This window comes from Electrophorus electricus, chromosome 17 (genome assembly GCF_041902795.1).
Source record: "Electrophorus electricus isolate QZ-2024a chromosome 17, ASM4190279v1, whole genome shotgun sequence".
NCBI lineage: Eukaryota > Metazoa > Chordata > Actinopteri > Gymnotiformes > Gymnotidae > Electrophorus > Electrophorus electricus.
Genome location: NC_137513.1, coordinates 16,034,032 through 16,059,200, shown reverse-complemented (window position 1 = coordinate 16,059,200; position 25,169 = coordinate 16,034,032). Strand labels below are relative to the sequence as shown.

Sequence of the window (25,169 nt, the reverse complement as noted above, 5' to 3'; positions counted from 1 at the left end):
TGTGTGTTTCTGTTCCGATCCTTACAGGTCAGTTATGTTTCTCTGAATGTTAATGCATCACTACACAATTCATACATTTGTGTACATAAAAATATATATGGAAAATGTTACAGAACAGACATTTACTTCTGCACTCATGATGGACATCAATCATAACAAAAGTTTTATTTACAACATATTTGTCTTCAATGCTGCTGTACCACTGAAAGGCTCTAGTTTCCTTTCCCTTAACCATGTGAGATGTAAAAACCTCTACAGTCCACTTTCAAAATTCAGATGATAATTTAGAAAAGAACAAGTGCTTCTGGGTTCCATTGTATTTACATAGGGTAGACTACATCAATAAGCAGACCCAGACTGACAGACCTCTAGGGACAAACTTCAACTGACACTTCTAAGATGCTTTAGCTGTCAGTATAAGATGTATAACAAATATATTTTGGTCTCTAATGACCCAAGGTTTAGGCTACACTGTGGGCTGAAATAAGACCTTGAATTTCATATAGTTTGAGATTAGCTTTTTGGTCAGGTAGACAATAGACGGGCAAACAAGTTTTTACCTTTCACCTCAGATGTGCAGAAAAACTATGATAATGAAGACACCCCATACATTTTTTCATAATACACTGCTACATTAAAAGAAAAGTATTCAGTGACAGGTCATTGTTTTTGAAACTGATTAGTTTCAGATCCCATAGATAACCTTGTGTGAAAGAATAGCTCCTGGTTACAGATTACCAGTGGCCCAAAATTCACTGAAAGTGTCCCGAGTTGTAAGGTTGTGGTTCTTCACAGCTGAAGACTGAACACTGAGGTCATGGTTTCATCCCAAACGACTGTGGCTGTACCTTCAGCCAGGCACTTAACTTTGAGAAAAAGGCAGCAGATAAATAATGAAAAATAAATGTAATACTATTGCTGCAGGGAGATGACTGGGGAGAACAGAAATCAGAATGGCATGATTTCTCCCATTAGGTTGCAAAATGGTATATAAAGTTAGTCACTGGCTTTGTTTTTCTCTAATGTACATTGGTATTTTGTTTTTACATTCAAATAGTGATCGCCAGGAAAGTAAACAGTTTGAAACCTATAACAATAGCTCATCTCTATTATACACTACTAATTACATTCAAATAATAAAATTCAGGACAGTAAGCAAACCATCTCGTACTCCACCTAAAAATAAACATTACACATTATTTTGTTTATGCTAGGCCCACTGCACAAAGCAATCCATTCGGTTAGAAACATCGAAGAGTTTCAGGATGAATTTTGATTGGATATATAAAATAACTGCCTTAAAGTTAAATGTATTGCGTCTGTTATAGCATGAGCCTGTCGGTCACAAGTACTTGGGGTAGGTTTCCCAGACTTGGATTAAACATGGATGAAGTTGTAGTGCCAATGATGAATCAAAATTGGAAATTCTTTTTAGTCTAGATTGAGTCTTATTCCAGGCCTCAGAAACTGGCCTATAGTGCATTAATGCATTGTAGCAAGAGCTTCTCACCAAGTAAAGCAATAGGTACAAGGAGGAGAAACCTCTCACAATTAATATTTTAGGTATTAATGCTGATGTCTGAAGTGGTAACAACTGAGTTAGGCCCATAATTTCTTTATGGTCTGGGGTGTGAAACTCCTGTAAAAATCAGGAGATACTGATCTGAAGAGATACATCTTCCAACTCTGAATGTTGAGTAGCACTTTGCTCTATAGTATTTAAAAATACTGGGCTTTAAGAATGTCTCTCTAAAATGTCATGAAGTAACAGCAAAGTGATACAGGGCTACATTCACAGTTTTGGTTTTTTTGTAGAGGGAAGGGAATCAGGACAATGTGGCTAACACCAGTCTGCGATATAGTCGAAGTCGGCAAACATGCCCTGCTCCTCACGGCTGAGGAGGCGTGGTTCCCTGGGTGGGGTCAGGACCGGCGCCTCAGACGTGAATTCTTCATCAAAGTTACTGACATCACTGGCACCCTGAATGGTTGGCACGAAAGGCGGTTTCACTTTCTTAGCCAGTAATCCATTCCAGTCGATATGCTGCAGGTGCAAGCATTAGGGATGGTAAGAATTGAGTAAAAGACACAGCTCTTAATGACAAATCAGGTACGGTTTGACTGTCTACTTACTCGGAAGAACAGATGCTTCTTTACTTCCTCAGCATCGCGCTCTCCTGCTCCCAGTCGCCGCTCTGGGTTCCTCCTTAAGAGCTACAGGTAAAACAAACATTAAAATTATGGTTACAAACCGCTGGTGCTCACTGTGTACAGTGTCCACTCACTAGTTACTTCATTAGAAACACATAGGTGTACAGCTAAGAGTCAGGCAATGGGATAGAGGGCAGATGAACAGAGGTGCTGCAGTCTGTAACTGCAATTATGAAAGTCACCTAAATAGATCTAAATGTGAGTATAGGTACTAAGTGTTTCTAATAAAGTGGCCAAAGAGTGCATGTTTTTGAGAACAGTTTCAGTACTCTGATAAATGGGGTTTTTTGGAGACTGACCCTCCTCATAATAGAGATGGCCTCGGTTGAGAGGAACCTTGGGTAGCGGACTTCATCATTCACAATGCTGTCAAACACCTCTTCTTCATCATCACCGGGGAAAGGAGACTGCAGGGATAGAGACTCACTCAACCATAACGCTACCCACATACCAAGCCATGTACATTCCAAATACTCTCTCAAGTGGCAGGAGAGTGACATCAACTGGTGAGATTTCATGACACAGCAGTGTGTGTGCCATGGTGTGAACCGGCCTTCACACCAATGAGTACTGTGAATGAGCACTGTCTAATCCACAAATGATCTAGTCTTACTAAGTCAAGAGCACTGTTGTAATTAGGTAGGCTCTCAGCACCCGATCCGATGTAGGGAAGGCACGATGGACTAAAGACAGTTGAAGGCCAGTGCCATCATGGCCAGACACTGACCTCACCAACCAGCATCTCGAAAATGAGCACACCCAGCCCCCACCAGTCCACTGCACGCGTGTACGATGTCTCCGTGAGGACCTCGGGAGCGAGGAACTCTGGTGTGCCACAGAATGTGCTTGTCCTGTCCCGGAAGCCCATTCCTGACCAAACAGACAAACATTACTGAAAGCATTCCCAGAGGGAATGTGGAAAATAACCAGGACCACACTGAAAGCTGTGATTGGGGAAGGAATTAATAATTTTGCTTACCCTCTTTGCAAAGACCAAAATCAGCGATTTTAACATAGCCTTCTGTGTCCAGCAATAAGTTATCCAGCTTCAAATCTCTGTAGGTTGGATTTCATTGCAATGAATTTCATGACCAAATTCAGTTTTACATTAAGTTAAATGTTGACCTCAGCAGTGAAGAGTGCAGGCCCGTAACTTGATTGGTTTGATTGGTTTTTCATACCTGTACACAATCTTGTGTTCATGTAAAAACTGTAATCCCATGACAACGCAAGCAGCATAAAACCTGCCAGAAGAAATAGTTATAACTGAATGACTGCCATGTGATTAGTCAGTCTACTCACAATTTTTTTTTACAAAAGCTCCAGTACAAAGAGCAGTTGTCCATGGGAAATAATGAGTTTCCTTAACACTGAAACCATAATGGCCGATATCATTATCATGTGTACAACACACATTGGAGGAGGAATAGGTGTCTGAAAAACCCAGTAATATTGTTGCGCCAGATACATTTGTACCAGCTCAACCCACAACCATAAACCCACCACAACAGTGTTAATTTTGAGTTGAGAATGGTTCATCACCCATAAACTGTCAGCAGTGGTCACGTACTGACCAGTAAGGAAAGGGGTAGAGAGTGGTTAACAAATTGTGCCTGTCAATAGCCATAGTGTATAATTGGGAAAATGCACCTAAAAGAGAGGTCGATGGACAGTGCATGTTCTACATTGCACCAGGCATGCTGCAGGTCAAATGTTGGGGTGTGTGTGTGTGTGTGTGTGTGTGTGTGTGTGTGTGTGTGTGTGTGTGTGTGTGTGTGTGTGTGTGTGTGTGTGTGTGCGCGCATGTGTGCATGACTCACGTGGCACGTGGCTCTGAGAACACGTCAGCGTGTATGTGCATCATGAGGTCCCCTCCTGCTGCATACTCCATCACAAAGCAAACATGCTCCTTGGTCTGGAAGCAGGCGAACAGGTTGACCAGGAAGGGGTGCCGAACACTATTCACAGTCTCAAAGATCCTCTTCTCACACATTAGACTGGAGGGAAAAAAAAAACACAGCCGGTACATGTAGCCAACGGGACAGCAGCTATCAGCATCACAGAAGCTATTTAATCATGCAAGCACAAAGATGCCAGACCTGTCAACTTCATCCCGAGCCACAATGTCTCCTTTCTTCAGGGCCTTGATTGCAAACATTTCTCCTGTGTTGCTGTACTCTGCCAATAAGACCTGTGGAACAGACACAGTTGCTTTGGTGATGCATTTCTAACAGTGCAAATACATAATAGGCTCTAAAGGTCTGATCCGACTTACCTTTCCAAAATGTCCGCGACCTAACACTGCAATACATTTAAAGTCTCTGAGGCTGAAGTGAAACTGCTCCTCCTCTTCCTCATCTTCTACCTCTTCCCTAGAACTTGAATCATTATCCAATGTGTAAATAAATCGATAAATAAAAAGGCTGATACTTTTGTTAGGAAAAAATAAGTAAAGCATACTCGTTAATGTTCTTTGGTGGTGAGGTGCATCTCCATTTAGAGAGATATTATTTGGAAAAGGTTAGGTTATTCCTGTTAGGTCAAAAAAGTATCAAAATGAGGGAGAGATTAAATATCCACATAATTCACCTTATATCCGTGTTCTTTTGTACAGCTATAATCTCCAACCCGGGTGGCTGAATCTCATGCCCTGCGACATCTTTGAGGTCAGGTTTTACCACCATACTGTTCCTGTTGTTTAGGAAGCCAAACGTGCTCAGGGCATCCTGCAGAGAGGAATTTCCATTTACAGTGGCACGGTCACCGTCATCATCTGCCTGTAGCAATTGTTTATACAAAATAGAAATGGATGACTAATTTGTATGCTGCGTGAACCCCCAGGCACTTCCTGGGCCTTCGGTGTCCAAAGTGAACTTGAATGCTATCACTGTTGCAGATTGGGATCTCATACTGTGTAGACACCCCTGTGCAGGTATGAGCTTGGTGGCAGTACCAGCACCGCTGACTGAGCAACAGCAGAGCTCTTTGGTGGTGTGCTGGCAGCGTTCGGCAGCATGACATTACCTGGCCTTGTTCTTTGTTCGGGCTCTTCTGTTCCGGGAGCGTCTCTCTCATGCTGACCAGTGAGTAATGCTTCGTGCCAGGCGTGTGGTCTTTATCAAAGTTCAGCTTAGTCACCGTCGGGTCACTGATCCAGGAATTCAATCTCCCATTAATAACATAAAGCACCAAAGTAAATCTATAATAGGTTTCATGTGTAAAGGGCTAATGCTCGTGCACATTGTTAAAACAACTGGGATGGTGTTTGTTGAGGAATGGGCAGTGTTAGATTTGCGCCTCACACAGCATTTTGAATTTTGGTCAAAAACCTCCATTTCATCTTGCCACAAAACCTTCTCACGTTATCTCGGTCACTCTGATTCTTTCTGGCAAACTCTAAACATGCTTCAATGCGTTTTTTTTCTTCAGCAATGGCTCCTTTCTAGCCACCCTTACATGCAGAGCTCTTGATATCATCGACTGTTAGACCTTCACTCCCTTAGTCAATTAACTCTGTAGCTCAAAGTGCTTGCTGACCTCTCTGTGGCTTGTCTAGCCAGTGGGTGCTGTGATGCATTTCCTCACAGCTGATCCAACAGTGCTCACTTGGACATCCAAAAATTTGGAGATTATAATGTAGCTTTTCCTATCTTGTTCATTTAATAACTTTATTTCTAACTTCTTTAAAATGCCCTTTGTTCTTTACTTTTATAGCTTTCCTTCAGATTTTTAATTATTCACAGGTAGAGGCCTATTGTGAGACAATTGTGCCCTCTTTAGGACAATATCTTCCATCTGTGTAAACTTATTCAAAGCTTCCACTACAGGTTGAATACTTATGCAAACAGCATTTGTCAGTTAGTAATTTTTTACACATAATACTTTTTTAAATATAAAATCAGTATCACTTTAAATAAATTACATTAAAGGGTCACTGTTTCAAATAAATATGACAGCAAAACATTTGTCATTTATAATTCAGATGAATCCGACTACTTTTAAGGAGGTACTTTTGCAAGGCAGTGTTTCTTGTAAGCAGGATATATTGTACTTCTGTACTTGCTGTATCTTGTCATGAACTAAACAGTATACCAACGTCTAGTATACCAAGGATTTTTCTGCACATCAGATAATTTAACATGTTCTCAGCCGAGGCAACAGTGATGCGTGGCATGTATGAATAAAGTGCCAAACCATAAATTATTTTCCATGTTTTACGTTCGCCATGTATTAAAAACAACAGTTGTAAAAATCTTAGCTGTTGTACCTATACTGGTAATAGTTGTGTTGAATAAACAAACAACAAAAAAAAAAATACCGAATTCAAATCAGAATACTAATGTAGTGAAAAATTGTTTGGGCCAACCCTGTTAATACACAGTTAAGCAGAAAACTCCCTCAAAGATCATAAACGCACATGTACCTGGTGAGGGTGGGTGAAGTGGGCTGACTGCTACGGCTGCTTTCTGTGGCCAGCTCAGGGATCTGCTGAGGGCTGAAGGAGTTGCTGACGGAGGGGATGGCTCTCCTCACCAGCCGGCCCCATGTGGCTATGTTGATGTTCATCTGTGGAGCCCTCGGGAATGTCTTCCCTGTGCCGTGTCGCCACAGCAGCAAGTGAAACATACAAAATCAGCAGAGCAGTTTGCTGAGGCTACTTCAGTGAAGCGTAATTATTAACTTTTACTTTTTTTTTTTTTTTTTTTTTACATTTCACATAGTTTGATGGTATATTATACTCTTTAGAGTAATATTATACCATATCAGGAAAAATGCCACATAATCTCACCATTTTACAAAGAAAATCCATTTACCTTGTTGCTTTGAAAAAATCTTCTTTTGTCTCTGGAGTTTGGTTCTTCTCTCAATGACAGGGTTGAAAAAAGTAACCTGGGAAAAATACAAAATGCTCTGGTATAATGGTGTATCCAAACCAGTTCTCTGTTCTGCCCCAACTACAGCTCAGTCTCCTTTGAGAGGACACGAGTGCTGGAGGGTTTGATTACGACAAATACTCAACGTGTACATAGGAGTCTACATAAACTTTTGGCAAGGGCCTAATTAGCACTTTAGATCCCTCGCCTCTGTGGACACATGTGGAGAGGGAAAGGAGGCCCAGTGGAGGTGCACCTCAGCAAACAGAGTCCCCTGGGGCTCCAGGTACAGACACATGCCATGACGCTGGTTGTCCAGGAAATCCTCCAGCCTCAGGAACTTCACAGCACAGAGAGAGCGCCAGTCCCTCCAGTACACAGAAATCTCCAGCTCCCTAGACTACAGGGACACACACACAAAAAGAGCATGCACACGTGTAAACAGACACAAATATGCTGCAATTTGCTTGTGACATATCTATATATGTTTAGTGTATGATTTGAGTGAGGTTTAGCAGTGACAGCCCTGCAGTGCTTTACCCGGTCAAGCTCTAGCGTAAACTTCTGGTCCCATGATTGATTGCTGACAGGTTTCCAGCTGGTCTGTCCCACCACCGTGTTGTCCAGCTTCAGTACAGCGCTGATCTCATCTGGAAACACACACACACACACACACACACACACACACACACATACACACATACACACATACACACACACACACACATACACATACACACACACACACACACACAGAGTTTATGGTCAGGAAAACAAATCTTCACCTGGGCCATTGTCTTAAGCCTATCTTGGATTGATTATCCTTATTTTTTATGCATCTGTAATAGTATACTGATCACCCCAAACCCTAATACCTAAGGCTAATCACCGATACCATCAAACTAAATAAAGTTTACTTGCAATGAGCCACAGAATTTCCTGTTATAATTCCAATACATTGCTGCTGTGTTTAGGTCCATCAAAATCTGCCCCAAAGTCACATGAAAAACATTCACCCAAATAAACTCTTCTCCACCCTAATCTTGATACAACTAGAACAATACAAGAAAAAGTGTTCTTTGAGGAATAGAAAAAAAAAAATCATATGCTTTACAGCTTTAACCTTGTAAAATCCAACAATAAATAAAAGCCAGAAGCTGTTTTATTAAGATGTAATAAATAAATGGGGAACTGAACATAAGCCCCTCTCTCCATGTGCAGTGTTTGCAGTTGAGGACAGGGAGCCACTGAACTGGACAGGTCATCTGTTTTGGAAAGGCTGCGACTGCTCGTTCCTCGGCTACGGCTCCCACGGCTCATGAAGGAGGAGCGCGTGTCACTCGGGCTCCAGCCGGGCAGGGACACTGTGGTGGCCTTGGATCGGCCCGGAACACTCTCCAGCAGGTCCTGGCAGCCCATTAGCCGCACATCGAGTGTGCCTGGCACAGGGAAGACATAAACAGTCAGGAAAAGTGCAGACCAAGATCTACAATGCTACAATGTCACACCAGCCTCCAAAAAAAAAAAGTGACAGTTTCATACAGCAAACACACCCTGCAAGCCACAGGGACGTTGTTGGTGAATAGCAATAAGGGGAGGTCCAACCTGTGAGAGCAGCAGGCTTGGCCACTGTGCTGTACTGGTTCTGGGGTGAGATGAGGCTCTGGCGGGGGCTGAGGGCAGGAGAGGACATTAGAGCTAGCTCTTCCACGATGATGCTGCTCTTGGGGTGGTGTTTAGGGAGCTCACAAAGCCTCTGCTCCAGGGAATACTTCAGCAAGTCCAGCTTCTGGCTGGATTCATTAAAGCGAGCTTGGGCCTAAATTACATCACATACATACACACGCACGCGCACACACACACACACACACACACACACACACACACACACACACACACACACAGTTTCTTGATGACCTTTGAATAAACTACCATAAACTCTTGCCCAGGTGAAAGCAAAAGGATGCTTCCAGTATGCCCAAAGAAGAACATGAACTGGCCATGAAATTAATAAATGTAGCAAGCTAAGCTCTTGCTATGTTTACCAAAATGGTGTCTGGGTTGTTATTTTACTCTCTGAGTTGACAAGTGCTAGACCATTTCTCAGAGCCATGGTAGGTGCAGATTAAAAAGAAAAACACTTAGTTCTGTCTACTGTGACAGAGTGTGTGTGTGTGTGTGTGTGTGTCTGGGACAGTGCCTCGGAGTGAGTCTTCTTCTCGGCCAGTTTGCCCGATCCCAGGAGCTTCATGACGTTTTTGGCGCCCTCTGCAACTGCATGCTCAATGCGGGCATGGTGACAGAGCTCCTCCACCCGCAGGTCCAGGGGACTGATGATGGGCTTGGCTGCAACACAACCCATCACCACAACAACACTCACAATTAATCCCTGCACCACTAATTGATCCAAACAGCTCAGACAGATCTATAGTGCAGTGCATACATCATTTGGCAGTGACTATTTTCCTTGCTTTGACTCTGCGTATTGTACATTGGCACATTAAGAGTTTAAATTAAACAATGAACATAAATGCCCATCAGCTTTATCTTAAAAATATTCATTTGGTGACCATCTATGCTTTCCATTACACAGTTCCCCCATCTCCACAGACTGTAAGTAATCATTATAATCCTAAATAACACCGTGTCTAGTACTGTAGTAGTTGCACATCATCTGTAATCATTGTCAACCTGAAATAAGCGCTCTAGTTCACCTGGTGATAATGCAGGCATATTTTGCCCCCATCCATTTTTATATATGTACTTATTTAAATACATAAAAACATTAGCATAGGTGCTGAGCTAAACCACAATAGCATAAATAATTAAATCAGTCCACACATTTCATCCTCACAGTATCATGCTTCGATCTTGAATTATACATTTTACGTCATTTTTATTATCTATCTATCCATCTATCTATTTATCTAATTAGAAGGCTATGCAAACTATACATGTTGTAATGATGATGACATAGATATATGATGATGACGCTGATGGATGTGTGAATGAAGTTACCGATGACGTCATTGTTGTCGAAGCTGAGCTCATGATGCTGGCTTGCCTTGAGGATCTGCATGCGAATGAACTCGATCTTCATCTTACTGTCCTGAAGCATCTGCTGGGCAGCGGCCAGTAGCTTACGGTCCTGTGAAGTCAACCAACAAATACACAGTTCAAAGGAGCACCAGTGGCACATAACCGTACAGCTGTTTCCTAAACTTTCTGATCTGCTGAACTTGGCTACTGCTTAATATCAGTCTCTCTTATATAATTAGTGATTCATCAGGTTCATAACTCAGCAGGTGACAACATTTTTTTCCTCGGAGACCCATGCAGGGAAACACCCACATGTGAACAGGCTGAGGATGAGTAAGCAAAATTCCAACCATATTCTGTGGCCTGTTACTGTGTGCGTGGATGAAGCGGACAGGCTTGCATTTATCAGTAATTTCCTGGTCCACATTGTACTAATGCTTGACTTGTCTAAGGAACACACACACTCTGAGCTTAACGCAGCCAAGTAACTGGGACATTTGCACTCCTTATCCTGACAAAGTGCGTGCATGACCAGGGGTATTTAGTTCTTTATTTATGAGGACCAAAATAGGAACACACGAAAATTTTGCAGCTGGGGAGGACATTTGCTTTTAACAAAAAATGCAACTTTAACCTGATAAGAATACAAAAAGGAGAAAGACAAAATATTTCATCTTGGTTACTGAAATTAAGGTTATTGTTATAAACCTAGGACTACAAATTATTGGCAATAACCCACCAACACAGAATTAGAGGACTGTACAAGACAGTGTTGCCCTCATAAGTAGTTCATGTCAAATGTAAAAATTTTTTAACTCAGATTCGATCTTCAGAACATGTGGTTCACAGAAGGGGTGGACAATCTGGCAAAATTGTATAACCAACATGCAATACAGATTTGTGTCATATTTGGTTTTATGAAGTTTGCCAACAAGTTGGACCACATCCTCTGCACTCAACAAAACTATACATTTTAATTTTAAGGCTGTGTACAGTTCTCTAAACCAGTGTGAGAAAGAACCAAAGGTGGAAAAAAATCAAACAATTAAAAACTAATAAGGTAATGGCATGATGATAACATCCAATCAGCTTATTTTTACTAAGCAGTTTTAATCTGACAGTGATACTATTGTTTGTTGTTTACAGACATAGTATAATTAGTATAAAACTGGTCTAAAAATTGGCCTCTTTTTATAAAACATGCAGCAAGTCAATGTTCTAGAATTGTATTCTACTGCAGTAGTAACATATTAGCATATTACTGATTTATTTTTTATACTCTTATTTATTCTATCATTTTCTTATCTTTTATCTCAACACCCCATATATTTAATTAGATTTTATGCACTTTATATTTTTTTACTTGTATTAATTTAAATTGCATCTGTTAATTTTTCATTTTATTTCCTCAAATGATCTTGTAGTTCATTTAAATAAAAATGAACTAAAGTAATTTTATTTTAATAATTTTTATTTGTAACATTTTCTTTTGATTTTTGGCAAAATTCTTCCCACCGTAATAGATCTTGGGTTGATCTTTGGGTGAGATCTTTGTTATTCTTCTATATCTTATGTGAAGCACTTTGAATTGCCACTGTGCATAAGAAGTGTCTTGCCTTGTCTTCCTTCTAGTTTACAGTACTACACTTTATGGGGTACAATACTAGCAATACTAGATTTTAATAATTAAATATGCAGAATTTCACTTTATTTCTGAATTTCGCAGTATTGCTGCTGTATGCAGATGTCAGTTGTTTAATTATCAGGATAAAACAGATTAGTATCTACAAAGCTTTCCATGGGAGGGTTTATACAATAGCAGTACTGCAGGTGCAGGCACTGCCCCCAGGTAAGTCTGCAGGCAAAAAAACGTCATTAGGTAAGAACAAATGGGAGGTTACCTTTGAGGAACCATTCGAATACATCTGGATCATGTTTTCTGCCCCCTGTTTCACTTTGAGCTCGATATCGATCTGTTTCTTCAGGGCTGCCAGACGGCTGCTGCCACTGTATGTTCTGGCCTCACCGTTGGGGGTATCCGGCGTTAGAGGGCACTCTGTTTAAATAAAAATGGCCAACAGCCACAAAATGAGGCAATCAAAGACATGAAAGAAAGTGTCGGTATATAGTTATCCAAGAGCCACACTGCTGAGCTTATAGCTTAGGCACTTCATTATGCTCAAGTTTTTAGCTTGATTCAATTACTAAAACATTCACGTATACGGGGAAATCAACTAACTATGCAACATCAAGCTGAATACAGGATACAGGGCATTTTGTTTGCTATGTATGCTTAAAAGCTTGTCTTGTGCATAAAACAGTTAACAATAAAGGCAATGTGGAACACCTTAAAAATAAAAAAAATGTCACCTATATCCTTCAGTCTGCAAAAATATGAATCTTGTTTTGCAAAATCCATAGTAATTAGAGATTTTAAAAATCTGGTTTTCTCCATTGCCTCCGGGCAGATCAGGTTCATATATTGGAGAAACTAAAAACAAAAGAATCAACTAGAATATCAGCAAAGCCACACCACTGACAGATGAGCTCACCGTTTCATGCCCAGACTGGAATTACATGCAAAGCCATGAAGTGTTATGCATTCACAAAGACAGAGGAAACCTGTTAGACCTCTCCTTTTGGCACCAATGAGAGTCATTTCTCACAAAAGCAATTAAAGCAGCACATTCAAGATCTGTTCTCATTTCTCCACCTGTAATAAGTGAGGTGTCCTTTTTAGGCCGGTATCCCAGATGAGCAGTGCAAGAGGCACAGAAAGGACATACTGTTATACAACATCGCAGGCCTAAAATGTAGTTTACCTGGCCCGAAAAGGCAACTAACAACACAATAAGCTTATACTGCAATCACAGAATTGCAGTAGGTGAAGAGTATACAGAGTTGGTCAGCTGCTAAGACAAATCATAGCACCTCAGACAGTGTGCAAGGTCACACATGACAGCCGGTGTTATTGGCTGTTTGCAGTGAGCACAGCCTCAGGGTGTTTTTGAAATCTAGTGGACTCAGTTTTGATGTGGCAGCACCTCTTGCCAGAACAAAGAGACAGTTTTGTAGTTAGGGTGAGCTTGGTTTATAGACTTCCTCTGTGCTGGGGAAGTCTGGGTTTGTAGACTAGCCTTGAGCCAGAGTAGTCTGGGGTTTGTTCTGCTCCACAGGCTGCTGCTGATGATGGATGACATTTCAGATTTGTTTTTGTGAAGGCCTCTGGACTTCCTATCCTGAGCATTAGTGCAACCCCACTAGGCAACGATGAGGTGGACACACACTGTGGCGCTGTGATATTACTTCACAAGTGTGTGATTAATTCGGCTTCTTCTTTTCACACGGCGTAGTAACCGAGCGAGCTGCTGGGCATATTCAAGCATAGTTTCCACAGAGTACCCTGTACACCATTCCATGCTATAGACCTCCACAACTGTAGTTTAAGGACCACAGAAAAGAATGACAGAACAGGGATCCCACAAAACAGAGTAACCACAGAACAGCCAGAACAGCAGGTGGTCAGAGAACATCCTTCAGTTTTACTTTAGGGCTGTAGTCTTCCGGTCAAAACACAGCAACAATACTAACATTAAACCAGTTCCAGCAGGGATGGCCCTATAGAAGTGGGTTATCCTCCATGTTTATTATAAAGGATTCTTGTTATTTTCTGCTATGAATGCATGTAATGATTATGGAATTAATATTTGTTTACGGTGAGGGAGTAACGTCAGGCAAAAGCCAAGCTGTGCATGTAAATGATTCAATCACAGTCAGCGTTAGCCAGCTAGGCAACAGACACCAGCTGAACCAGTGGAAATACAGAACCTGGGGGGGACTCCACTTCACTTCTCTTCTGAAACAATAACAATAATGAACTTCTCAGTAGCACTAAGAAATCTGACAGCAAGCAGTGACCCCCAGGCCAGCAAGAAGACGACATCCCCAGCTGGGAGGCCCCAGCCAACGTGTGCGACGCCCTGGGACATTCCTGTCCTGCTGAATCATAGAACAAAAGCTTCAGTCTCGCCGTGTCGGGCCTCTCGTGCACCATCGCTCCCGAGGCGACGCATGTGGGTGGCTAGACAGGGGACCTCGAATTATGGAAACGGGCAGATGAATATATGCACTGAGCATGCGTGATTTCCTTGTTAAAAAAAGATAACAACGATAGGTATACACTCATATATTCTGACACTGCAGTGTTGCAGGAATGAAATGTAATACAAGAGACTGAGAGACACTGATTAATGATCAACATTAAATAAACGTGCGAGTGAGGAGGTGCAGTTTTTTCAACAGGTGGCAGCTTTTTGGCATGTCCAAAATGTGGCGGTTACAAAGCTGCCTGATTCAATTTACTGGTCAACAGCAGAAACTCCCATCCCTACAGGCAACAGCAAAGGACATTAGTCAGACTGTACTTATAAACCACACACAAAAAAAAAACGTTTAACTTTAACGTTAAATTTGGCTTTAGCCACTGATGTACACTGTTGTGTCAGTTTAATAAGATACATGTCCTTGACCATAATTGAAAGCCTTTCATTATTTTTTCTCTAATATTACCACACTGACTGTTGATAAATTATGAGAAAATCTTGTTTGTTGTACTATGCTTATAATGTAGGGCTTTATGTTATGTTTTTGTTTTGAATGTGACCAAAAACATCACATTAAATCACAATCATTACCAGAATCATTATATGACTTTTATAAAGACTTTTATAACCAAAGCTATCTTGCTGTTTCAAAAATTGAAATTAATAATAAACCAATAACTATGACTTATGAGCTCTCACTCTCATGGCTACTGGCGCTATCAAACATCTTATTGAACAAAGAAAACTATTGAATGTCTATTGAAACATTTACCTAAGAGCACATCTTCTGGATCCTTTACGACAATATGTGCATTGAGTTCCTGCAGCTCCTGGTGCAGTTCCTCCACCTTCTTGTTGGACTTCTTCAGCATGTTGTCAACATAAGCGAGCCTCTTCTTATCTGTGGTGACCTTGCGCAGATTCTCTGCACCCTCCTTAATCTTCAGCTCCTTGCGGATCTCGCGCTTGATCTGCTCACGGATCTCGTCCAGCTTCTGCTGCACCATGGTGTCTGAGAGGTCCAGGTTGTGGCCGAGGCCGAGCCGTTCCGAGACCATATGCCCCCTGAGATCCCCCTGGTGAGAAAATGATGTTCGGTCTTTTGAAACTTACTACTTTTAAAATACAAATCTTAAAACATTACCATGGCTGGATGCTTCAACATGAGCCCTTCAACATGAACTGTGACTAAGTTCTTTTCTTCATGCATCTAAATGGCTAGTGTTCGCATTTACTGGGTTTCTGTCTCCATATGCCATGATGACAGATGCCAAACTCACAAGCAAAGGCTACAACCACGAAACAACATTTGTAAATTGTTTGTATGATTTCAGTAGGGGTGTAACAATACACACTTTCAGGTTAGACACTTTATAACTACGCATACTGGTTTGGTTCAAAATACTAAATTTTGTTTCGAAACAAAAGATTTAATATAGGTTGTTGACTGTTACTAGCGCTTGTGAACTAGGGTGTTTAGCTTGTGTATATGGCATGAGGCATAGTTTTTGCACTCATTCTCCCTCTCTCTCTCTCTCTCTCTGTGCTGATTATATCAAGGGGCATCATGATCAGTGTCTGATTCATCTGATACAGAATCTAAATAAAGGGGCTGTGTTGATGTGGATCGGCAGTCCTACTCTTCCTCCATGCCAACTGAGTTACGAATAAACAGACCAGTGATTACTGCCTTCACATTTTAAAATGGGAGCTTGTGTGTAAATTGACAGTGTATTGTATCCCTGTAAAGCTCTACACTCTCTGACCACTACATTAGGAACACCTATATGCCTGCTAATTAGCCAAATCAGCCATGTGACCACAGCACAATGCATAGAATCATGTAGACACCGAAAAAGAGCTTCAGTAATTGTTCATATCATATATAAAAATGGAGAAAAAGTGACTTTGACCACAGCATGATTGGTGGTGCCAGAAGGACCTAGTTTGAGTGTTTCAGAAACTGCGGACTTCCTGGCATTTTCACACACACAACTAAACACAAAACATCGAACAAACGCCCACAAAAACATCCACTTAGCAGTGGTTATACAGGCAGAAAAATCATGTTCATGAGAGCAATCAGAACAAAATAGCCATACTGTTCGGAGCCAAGAAGATTACTTTTTAGAACTATGATGAGCAAGAAAACATTTCAGAATGCACAACACATCAAACCTTGAAACGAACAGTGTTCAAGAGCAGGTCACCAAGTTCAGGAATCTGAGGGTGGGCACAGACCTACTGCAACAAGACAAATGAAGGAGTCGGGTTCTTGTAGCTCACTGGGTAAAGCAGTTAGGTCAAGGTACAAGCAAAGCCATGGGTTTGATTCCCAAGGAGCACACACCCTGTTGTACTGAAAAACATGTGTAAGCCACTCTGGATAAAAGCATCTGCTGAAAATGTAAGCAGAATGTAATGTAACCCAGAAGACTGGAACAATGTTGCCTGATCTGATGAATATCAATTTCTGCTGCAACATAGTTATTAGGCCAAAATTTGGTGTAATTCATGAACCAAGCCTTCCTCATTAATCAGCCATTAAAACTACCTGCTTAATATTGTGTACATGCCCCTTTTACTGCCGAAACAGCTCTGACTCATTGAGATATGGACTTCACCAGACCTCTGAAGGTGTTCTATGGTATCTGGGATCAGGATGTAAGCAGCAGATCTTTTAAGTCCTATAAGTTGCAAGGTGGGGCCTCTGTGGATCGGACTTGTTTTTCCAGCACATCCCACAGATGCTTGATCGTCAAGAGATCTGGGGAATTTGGAAGCCAAGTCAACACCTTGAACTTTTGATCCTGAACATTTTTTTGCAGTGTGACAGGGTTCATTATGCAGCTAAAAGAGGCCAGTGCTTTAGGGAATACCATTTGCAAAAGGGCTGTACATGGTCTGCAACAGTATTTAGGTACCTGTTATGTGCCAAAGTGACATCCACATGAATGCCAGCACCCAAGGTTTCCCAGAAGAACATTGCCCAGAGCATCACACTGCCTCCACTGCCTTGCTTTCTCATCCTGGTGCCAGCACGGGAACTCTGACTGATCTTCAGATACACAGGCCTACACGCTGTAAGCTACAATACACTGTGTGTTCCAACATCTTTGTATATTAGTCAGCATTAACCTTTTTAGCAATCTGTGCTACAAAAGATTTTCTGTGGGATAAGACCAGAAGGGCTAGTGCTTCGCTCCCTAGGCACAGCAATAAGCATTGGTCACCCATGATCCCATTGTTGCTTCACCGGTTGTCCTTCCTATGACCACTTTTAGTACTAACCACTGTATAGCAGGAACATCCCATACTGGAAACTTGCCATTTTGGAGATGCTTAGACCCAGTCATCTAGCCATCACAATTTAGTTCTTGTCAAAGTCCCTTAGATCCATACATCAACTTCAAAAACTGACTGTTCACTTGCTTTACGGGTGCCATTATAATGAGATAATCCGTGTTATTCACCTCACCTGTCAGTGGTTCTACTGTTATTGTTGATCAGTGTAAGCTGCTGCTGCTGCTGGTGGCGGTAGAGGGTAATGATCTAAAAATATAAATCCAATAGGGCACCTTTGGGAGGTAGTAGGAAGGAGGTTTGGAGCACAAATATACAGCTGACGAATGTGCAGCAATTCCATGATAAAATCATGGTAACATGGACCAAAATCTCAGGAAGGAAGGTTTCCAACACCTTGTAGAATCCATGTCAGGAAAAAGTGAGGCGGTTCTGAGGGTGAAAGATCCTACACACAATTAGTATGGTGTTCTTAATAAAGTGACTGATGAATATATATATTCTGAGTGTATTCTGTGACTAGCCTGGAAGAAAAAGGGGCAAGTGCCCCCTCTGTGTTTATGTTTAGAGAGTAAGGGAAGTTTTGTTGCATTTTCTTTTCTTATTGACAGGTTACTTAGCAGTGACTTTTGTTGCAGTTTTTTGGGTAGTGATTGTTCCTTTTACTTTGAAGTAAACTAAAAGACAATAAAAACCCAAATAATTGTTGGCTAGTTTCTTGCAGCTCTGCTGTCTTATACTTGTTCTGGTAGTGGAACACATGGGGTTTATGGGAAAGCAAAGATAATTTTAAACTGTGGTCTACGAAGACAGGTAGTAACTGGGTTAAATAAACCACCTATGGACTATATGGATGACAAACAAAGCTCCGGTACAGAATTTGATAGAAGTATAAAACAAACATAACCTTTGTGAAATCCAATCAACTATGGCATGTGATAAAATGCACTTACATTAAACTCCTAGACTCCTACACCTGCATCTGTGACCCTTTTCTAACAAACCCTGATGATCAGAGTAGACTTCACTTTGTATTGCAGTGCACGCTCTATCTGAACTGGCATGCCCTCCTTCTCTCAATGATTTTCAGTCATGCAAGAACATTCTTCTTCTATTTCTTCTTTATGTTGTGCTTCAGTTTGCCAGCTACATAAATTAGTAAATAGCCTTGATTAATTAGTTGTTTTCCCCTGTTGTAATTCCCATTCTTTCCCATAAACAGATCTCTAATGTTTGCAAAGCCAAATAAAAATCACCAGCATTGCTATACGTCGCCATACAGTAGGCCTATTTATTGTAAAATGAGTTTTCTTAAATTTGATAGGCAAATAGTGTAATTATTTATTCCTTTTGATAAACGCCTGTTGTTAAAAGGTAGACATGCACCTAGTTGTTCAACACTGACTGAAGAATAGGCTTGCTATTCAGATGCTCATGTCAACCAACTTGGAGCTGAGATATGGATGACCAGAGGAAATGGCAGATATGAAAAGAGAAAGTATCATTTGAAAGAAACATTTGAATGTCCAACTCCTCACATGCTTTCGTATACGTTTTCTTTTTTCTCCTTCAAACCTGTTTAAGAAGGCCATCTTCCTCACTGTCCATACTGTTTGTTGAGAACAGTTCAAGCAGTTCTTTCATCATTTGTGTCAGTGTTTCTTTACCTCCCAGAGGAAGAAAAAAAAACATGAGCAATATTGCTTTCCTATTTAGCCAATGCAGGATACCCCCTCCTGCGACATTACAATCACCTGCAGTAACACGAGTCAGTAAGTTACAAGCTTACTGTAACCATTTCCTGCTGTTTTTTTTTTTTCCTTTCTCTCACACGTACACACACACAGAGCAGATAACTGGATGATAATGGAAAATTCTCCAGGATGGACAAAAACCGCAAGAAAGACAGTGACACGATCAGACACACAACCAACAAAGACAATGTACTCTTGCTCCAGGTTAAAGGGAAAGACCAGCACAAAGCTGTTGCCTCCCAACAAACCACGACAAGCAGAGGGAGGTGAAGACGTGACTAAGGAAATGAAGATCTATCTTAACTGCTTCAAAAGATTTGATTTACCTATATATGTTCTTATGCCTAAAATGGTTTCAAATGAAGATGCAATGGCCAGGTTTTTTGTTTTTTGATGTTGTCAAACTGTTGTTAATTGAGATATGCTATGACAAGTTTTACGACTGTTTTAATTGTTTTTGTTAAAATCAAATGCTGCTTAATGTGTTATGTCATTTGCCCCCATACTCTGTCCTACAAATATTTTCTTGCTCTTAAATTTACCTCCCACCACACACACAAAACAACAACAAAATTCTTATCATATACTGCTGATATAGAACAGAGCAATCCCTAATGTTCTGGCTGATGGAGTTAAGCCATTTATCTTTGTTGTAAATAGAAACATCTCTGATGTTTCATTGATAACAACTGGTGTCATTCACATGTGCTAAGCACACATTTAGTCCACCACTGTTTTGTTCCAAACAAAGCAGAGCATCTTCAGATAAGGAGAGGAATTGTCTGTCAGCAGCGTTTGAGGTCATTGAGGACATTACACTCTGACTATTGTATTGATTCAGTCTGTTTTCATATAGGTTAATGTACCAAATCAAAAAGCCAGCAAAAAGCAACATTTTCTCAAGGATATGTTATACAAAGTAGAAATTATTAATGGAGTTAAAGACCTCTTCATTAATTACATTTGGTTAGTGAGCATAAGCCAGTAAATATTGCCTGATGAAGTATATGGCCCTAATATTGAAAGTGGGATGAGGTCTTCATGTTCAAGCATTGTAATAGTTTTAATATCATTTTAATATCTTTGTAGTTTTAATATCATCTTAAATCAGAAAGACGGTCCAGTGTGATACTGTATCTACCATTGAAGGATGAGGCTATTACTGTGTTACGAGGCTTTTGGAAAGCCGTGCCCGGACTGATAAAGTTATCGTGAGAGACAGAGCTAACTGCAAGCCCACTCTAAGAATGAATAAAGGTTAAAAAATTTGTAATTATATAACGTTAAGCATATAAGCCTCAAAGTTTTAAAATATGGGATAATGCACTGTTTTGGTCTCTGAATAATTAAAACACTAGCGACAATGTCAGCATTAACACATTTTCTGGTTAATCTAAATAACAAAAAGCACGAATAATGAATACATAATTTAGATACAAGTAGAAATGGGAAAAGAAAAAACGGAGTCGCCCCAACTAGACATACTTAAGGGAATTCTTTGCATCGTCGTAAAGAAATGTAAAAGTTTTAAATTTCGAAAAGTGACAATGGTATTACAAAACGAGAGCAACTTGGCTGTATATGTTGGACGTTCCCCCTAACATAAGGGTAATTTCCATAGGCAAAGGAAAAAAAGCCGCCGTGACAATATGTTCTCGCCACGGTTAACTAGAACAATTCAAAACGACATAAATATCTATATAAAGCAGATATCTTTACGTGCACCAATATAACATATAACATTATAACATTACGGATTAAATATGTTTGACTAGTGCAATAAGATACAGAGCAAAAACATCTCCTCGAATCGATTTACTGCCATAAGTGTTTTTCAGGCCACAATCCCTGTTTCCCATGTAATAGATTCCCCGTTGGAAAGTGTCAGTTTTACAACAAAGTTTCGGCCAGAGTGAGTTATTTATGTAGACAGTAATTTATGACCCTCTATGTATGAGGACTGTGTAATGCCTGTGGCGACGTAAAGAAAAGGACACACACCATAAACAGATTTTTGCTAACATTGAAAACTTTTCCTACCTGCATGGGATCGGCGGCCATCTTGGCTCTCAAATTTGAATCAAACTCTACGGGGAAGGGGAGGTGAGAGTCGAAAAACAAGCTTGTGTTTTCGTCTCAAGCAATAAACACCAGGTCTGTATTCGGTACCGAAACCATGGATACACCACAATATCCGAAATGTCCCATGGCCTAACTTTAAACGTACTCCAATAACTGGAATACACTGGCGAAGAGTGTACGTAATCTGCACATATGTTACCGAAAAAGAGCTGTCCCATAGATGTTAAAGGGGGAAGGCGGGTAACAGGACGCCCCGAATGGGATTCACTGTTCCACTTGCAGTGAGTCTAATCCACATCATGTGATCAATATGTTTTTTTTAAGGCATGAAGCTTTCACACACTACTCTGAACGAGTTGTCTACGTAAGGAGAACACCGCCCAAGTTGAGTAATTTCCATGAAAATATAATAGTGTAGATAGCAGGACCATTGGTGCACACTCTTTCTCCAATGGGGCAGATAAACTGTCAGGACAATGTCCTGCATAGCTAAACGAGACGAGCAGTTCTCACCGATATATACTACTTAGAGAAAGGGCAAAGGGAGATCATCCGTATTAAAGTGTGCACGGTGGATTAGAGGGATATGGCTTTGTATGCAAGCCTCAGCACCCTACCTAATTTAGTGGTGTACTCCGTTTAACTAAAAATACTGTTAAAGTGAAACAAATCTATAGATATGGTGTACCCTTGGATACACAATTCTTGGGATGAAACCCTTATAAGATGTATGGTAAGATTTTGTACAATTAAAGGTTTTTTTGTGGAAACGGTTTAATTTTTAACTATAGTTACTATATTAATAGTGTATCACTACTAGTACATCAGCTTTATGCAGTGACAGACCATTGACAGAGGATGTTCTCTTCAAAATTATATTATCTGTCAGGTCTACACTGGGTTTCATTCGTGCATTTCGATGAAGAATTCCGTTAAATGAGGGTTCCTTGATGTTGATCCTTCTGAACTGATTCAAGTCTTAAAGAGTTTAATAGATGATGAGACAAAACAAAACACATGAGTGTTTGAGTGAAAGAAAATGTCTCGTGTAGTATTGTGCCCTGCAGCACTGGATCCAGAGAACATTTCTTTAACCAGTAGGTGGCTTCAATGTTTAGTGATGGTTCCACGTATACAGAAGAGCAGAGGTATTCCAACTTTTCCTCTGGAGGCCCCCTTGTTAGATTTTTGAGAACATGTGCCAGCGTATGTATAATAATCAGGTCACGTCATCCAATCTGCCCAAAATTTTTGTTTATTATTTCCTACAATAAAATAAAAAGCAGCACATCACTTCTCATGTACTCTGCACATTCTCTTCTACGCTTTTGTTAGCAAGAGTAGCTGTACAGAATACACATTTGGCCCTACCTCCCCACCTACATGTAAATTAATCTATATCTTAAATAATCTCTATTATATTTACTCTTTTTACATGCGTTTGTCTTAATTTTTCTAATATTGTTGATCCTAAGGAAATGAAGCGGTCCATTTTGAATTTTTACCCGTCGCAAGTTGACAACATATGATGCTAAATCGCTCACGTGACACACATTTCCTAGTGTTATAAAAATAAAACATTACTAAATTACACTGTTTAAAATATGTAAACGTATGATAATGAAAATAAAGACAGGTTTATCATTAAATATAGTTCTACATGTCCTTGAAATATTTATTTTTGCAAATTTCTCACCTCTCACCCGTGCCCCTTCAGTTCCTAATTGCAAATCTTAAAAATGTTTACCCACAAACTCTTACCCAATAAAATTTAATCCTTACAGAGACTCCAAAATGAAACTGTTCAGTTTAGAAAATATAGTAGTGTTCTACACCTTTAACACTGGTTGATTAACTGTTTTAAGTTGTTCTTCTCATCTTTAACACATCTGAGAATGAGTAAGTGAGAAAGCAAGAGAGGGATACATTAAGAGAGACAGACTGATTTACTATTCTGAATTAGACAAAGCCAAAGACAGTAGAGAGCAGTCAATATTCTTAGACCCACTAACTGATCCATACTAGATCATACTGTGTCATACTGAGTTCTCTGTAATTTGTTATTGCTTTTTAGCTTTACTGAATAACCTTTGTTAAATTTTGTGATACTGCTACACTAGTTAAAGCAAATTAACAATCTATTTGAACATTTTAAACAGTCACATTGTTGTCCTGGGGTGAACTGAAAGTGCCATTTGTGAGAGATTCAGAGGCAATTGGTCTGTCATGATCACAGAACAACCTGCCATTCTCACAGTGGAACCAATCACCAGGCATGAGTTGCCTATGGCAGATGGAACATGCAAAACACTGCAAAGAGGAAACAGAGTACACGTTACGCTAGCAAGATAACACTGACAGGAACATTCAGCAAAAGGCAAATTATAATAAGATTATTGACTGTTTTCATCTACTTCAAACAAACTTTCCACAGATACAAGAAAATTATAGCAAAAAGAGCATGCACTTTTTAAATGTTATGTATTATGCAATAATTGCAAAAAGCATTCGATAACCTTGACATGGTACACATGATCAGGTGTCTTCATGACCATTTCACCAGCTGGGATGGAGTTGCTGCATGCCCTGCATACTCCACTGTTACCAAACAATCTGTAGAAAATGACAAAACACTAGTATTACATATCCAAAGAATTATACTGGGTCCTGGCATCTTCTGGTATGTCTTTGTAGTATCTTCAAAAATAACTCAAGGGCATTTGAATTCCAACTGAATGTTTTCTGAACAGTGTTCTGAACATATAGTCTGTACTGTTCTGTTATCCATGTTTATATTATCACAATTATCTTGGTATGTAAGGGTAGTTGAAAGACGGTGAGCTACATGAAGGGATCAGAATAATCCAGTGCGTTTATCAGTGTGACTTTATTCTTACCTGATGTAGTCTTTCCTACAGAGGACCATGCCACTCTTACTGAAGCACGACGTGCCAATCTCTGCCAACTGCGCCCTACAGCAGGAGCACTTCAGACAGCTGATGTGCCAGTATCCGTCCAAAACAAATAGTAGAATTTGGTCTGAGATCTCGTGTCCACATCCCACGCAGCGTTTCAGCGAGATAGCCCTTACTCGAATGTGAGATGTGCTACGAATAGTTAACCATAGAACCCGACTCAGTACCTAATGGAGAGCCATATAATAGCATAATTACGAATATCAAATGTAACGCACCTTTTTTGAAAATGCCCGGTCATTTGAGGACGAAGCTGAATCTGTGAAGAAACAATTGCGTAATCATGAGTTTTGCAATCAAGTACTTTCTTGTTCGAATAAAAACATGAGGCGCTGGAGTGCTTGAAGTCGAACACAAATAATTCGTAGAAGCAAAGTAGACTGGTTATTTATATTACAGCAGATTACTCTCAGCATGGAGGACATCTACAGCGCGTCTGCGAGTAAAATTGCGCTGTAACGATATCAACAACCGTTTTGTATTTGACGTCATGATCTTTTGACCAATCAGCTATCTGCTATCGCATACTTTTTAAAAAAACCCAAATTCAATCCCTCTAAATATAAAGGCACAATAAACTACTGGTAGTTATTTTATCAGACTTTAAGTGGTTATTCTTTTACAAGTTTAAACTATAAACTATTTATTTAAAAAAAACATTTTATATAGCTTACGTTTCGTCTCTCCATAAGCAATAACACACCATTTATTAGGTACGTGTACTCTATAGCTATTCCAAATAGACTGCCATACATTTTAGTCATTTGTAAATCATGATACAACCAATGCTGGTACCAGTATTGTACCTTTAAGTCAGCTGACTGACAA

General features: G+C 40.2%; 2 protein-coding genes across 9 annotated transcripts; both read right to left on the bottom strand.

Moving 5' to 3' along the window:
* Positions 1 to 140: 140 nt before the first annotated feature.
* Positions 141 to 21,632, bottom strand: pkn2a (protein kinase N2a). 7 transcript variants are annotated; one of them, XM_081699903.1, is made up of 22 exons: positions 21,325 to 21,632; positions 15,000 to 15,303; positions 12,026 to 12,180; positions 10,104 to 10,233; positions 9,286 to 9,431; positions 8,691 to 8,904; positions 8,339 to 8,524; positions 7,626 to 7,735; positions 7,294 to 7,485; positions 7,026 to 7,101; positions 6,635 to 6,803; positions 5,236 to 5,377; positions 4,801 to 4,988; positions 4,487 to 4,589; positions 4,311 to 4,402; positions 4,032 to 4,208; positions 3,393 to 3,455; positions 3,191 to 3,267; positions 2,939 to 3,081; positions 2,511 to 2,618; positions 2,134 to 2,214; positions 141 to 2,044 (listed from the first exon to the last, which is right to left on the bottom strand). In XM_081699903.1, exons 1-22 carry the CDS (start codon positions 21,343 to 21,345, stop codon positions 1,841 to 1,843), a joined length of 3,081 nt encoding a protein of 1,026 aa, XP_081556029.1. In that variant the 5' UTR covers positions 21,346 to 21,632; the 3' UTR covers positions 141 to 1,840. The 7 variants fall into 7 exon arrangements, with proteins under 7 accessions (XP_081556029.1, XP_081556032.1, XP_081556030.1 ...); XM_081699906.1 differs by having other exon boundaries at positions 4,801 to 4,937; positions 21,325 to 21,629; XM_081699904.1 differs by having other exon boundaries at positions 5,236 to 5,359; positions 21,325 to 21,629.
* A 1,661-nt stretch (positions 21,633 to 23,293) lies between these two features.
* lmo4 (LIM domain only 4) lies at positions 23,294 to 24,809 on the bottom strand. Of its 2 annotated transcripts, none has more exons than XM_027027390.3 (4): positions 24,560 to 24,809; positions 24,264 to 24,473; positions 23,883 to 23,979; positions 23,294 to 23,676 (listed from the first exon to the last, which is right to left on the bottom strand). In XM_027027390.3, the coding sequence occupies exons 1-4, from the start codon at positions 24,580 to 24,582 to the stop codon at positions 23,518 to 23,520; spliced, it is 489 nt and encodes a 162-aa protein (XP_026883191.2). In that variant the 5' UTR covers positions 24,583 to 24,809; the 3' UTR covers positions 23,294 to 23,517. The 2 variants fall into 2 exon arrangements, with proteins under 2 accessions (XP_026883191.2, XP_026883199.2); XM_027027398.3 differs by having other exon boundaries at positions 24,264 to 24,362.
* Positions 24,810 to 25,169: the final 360 nt, after the last annotated feature.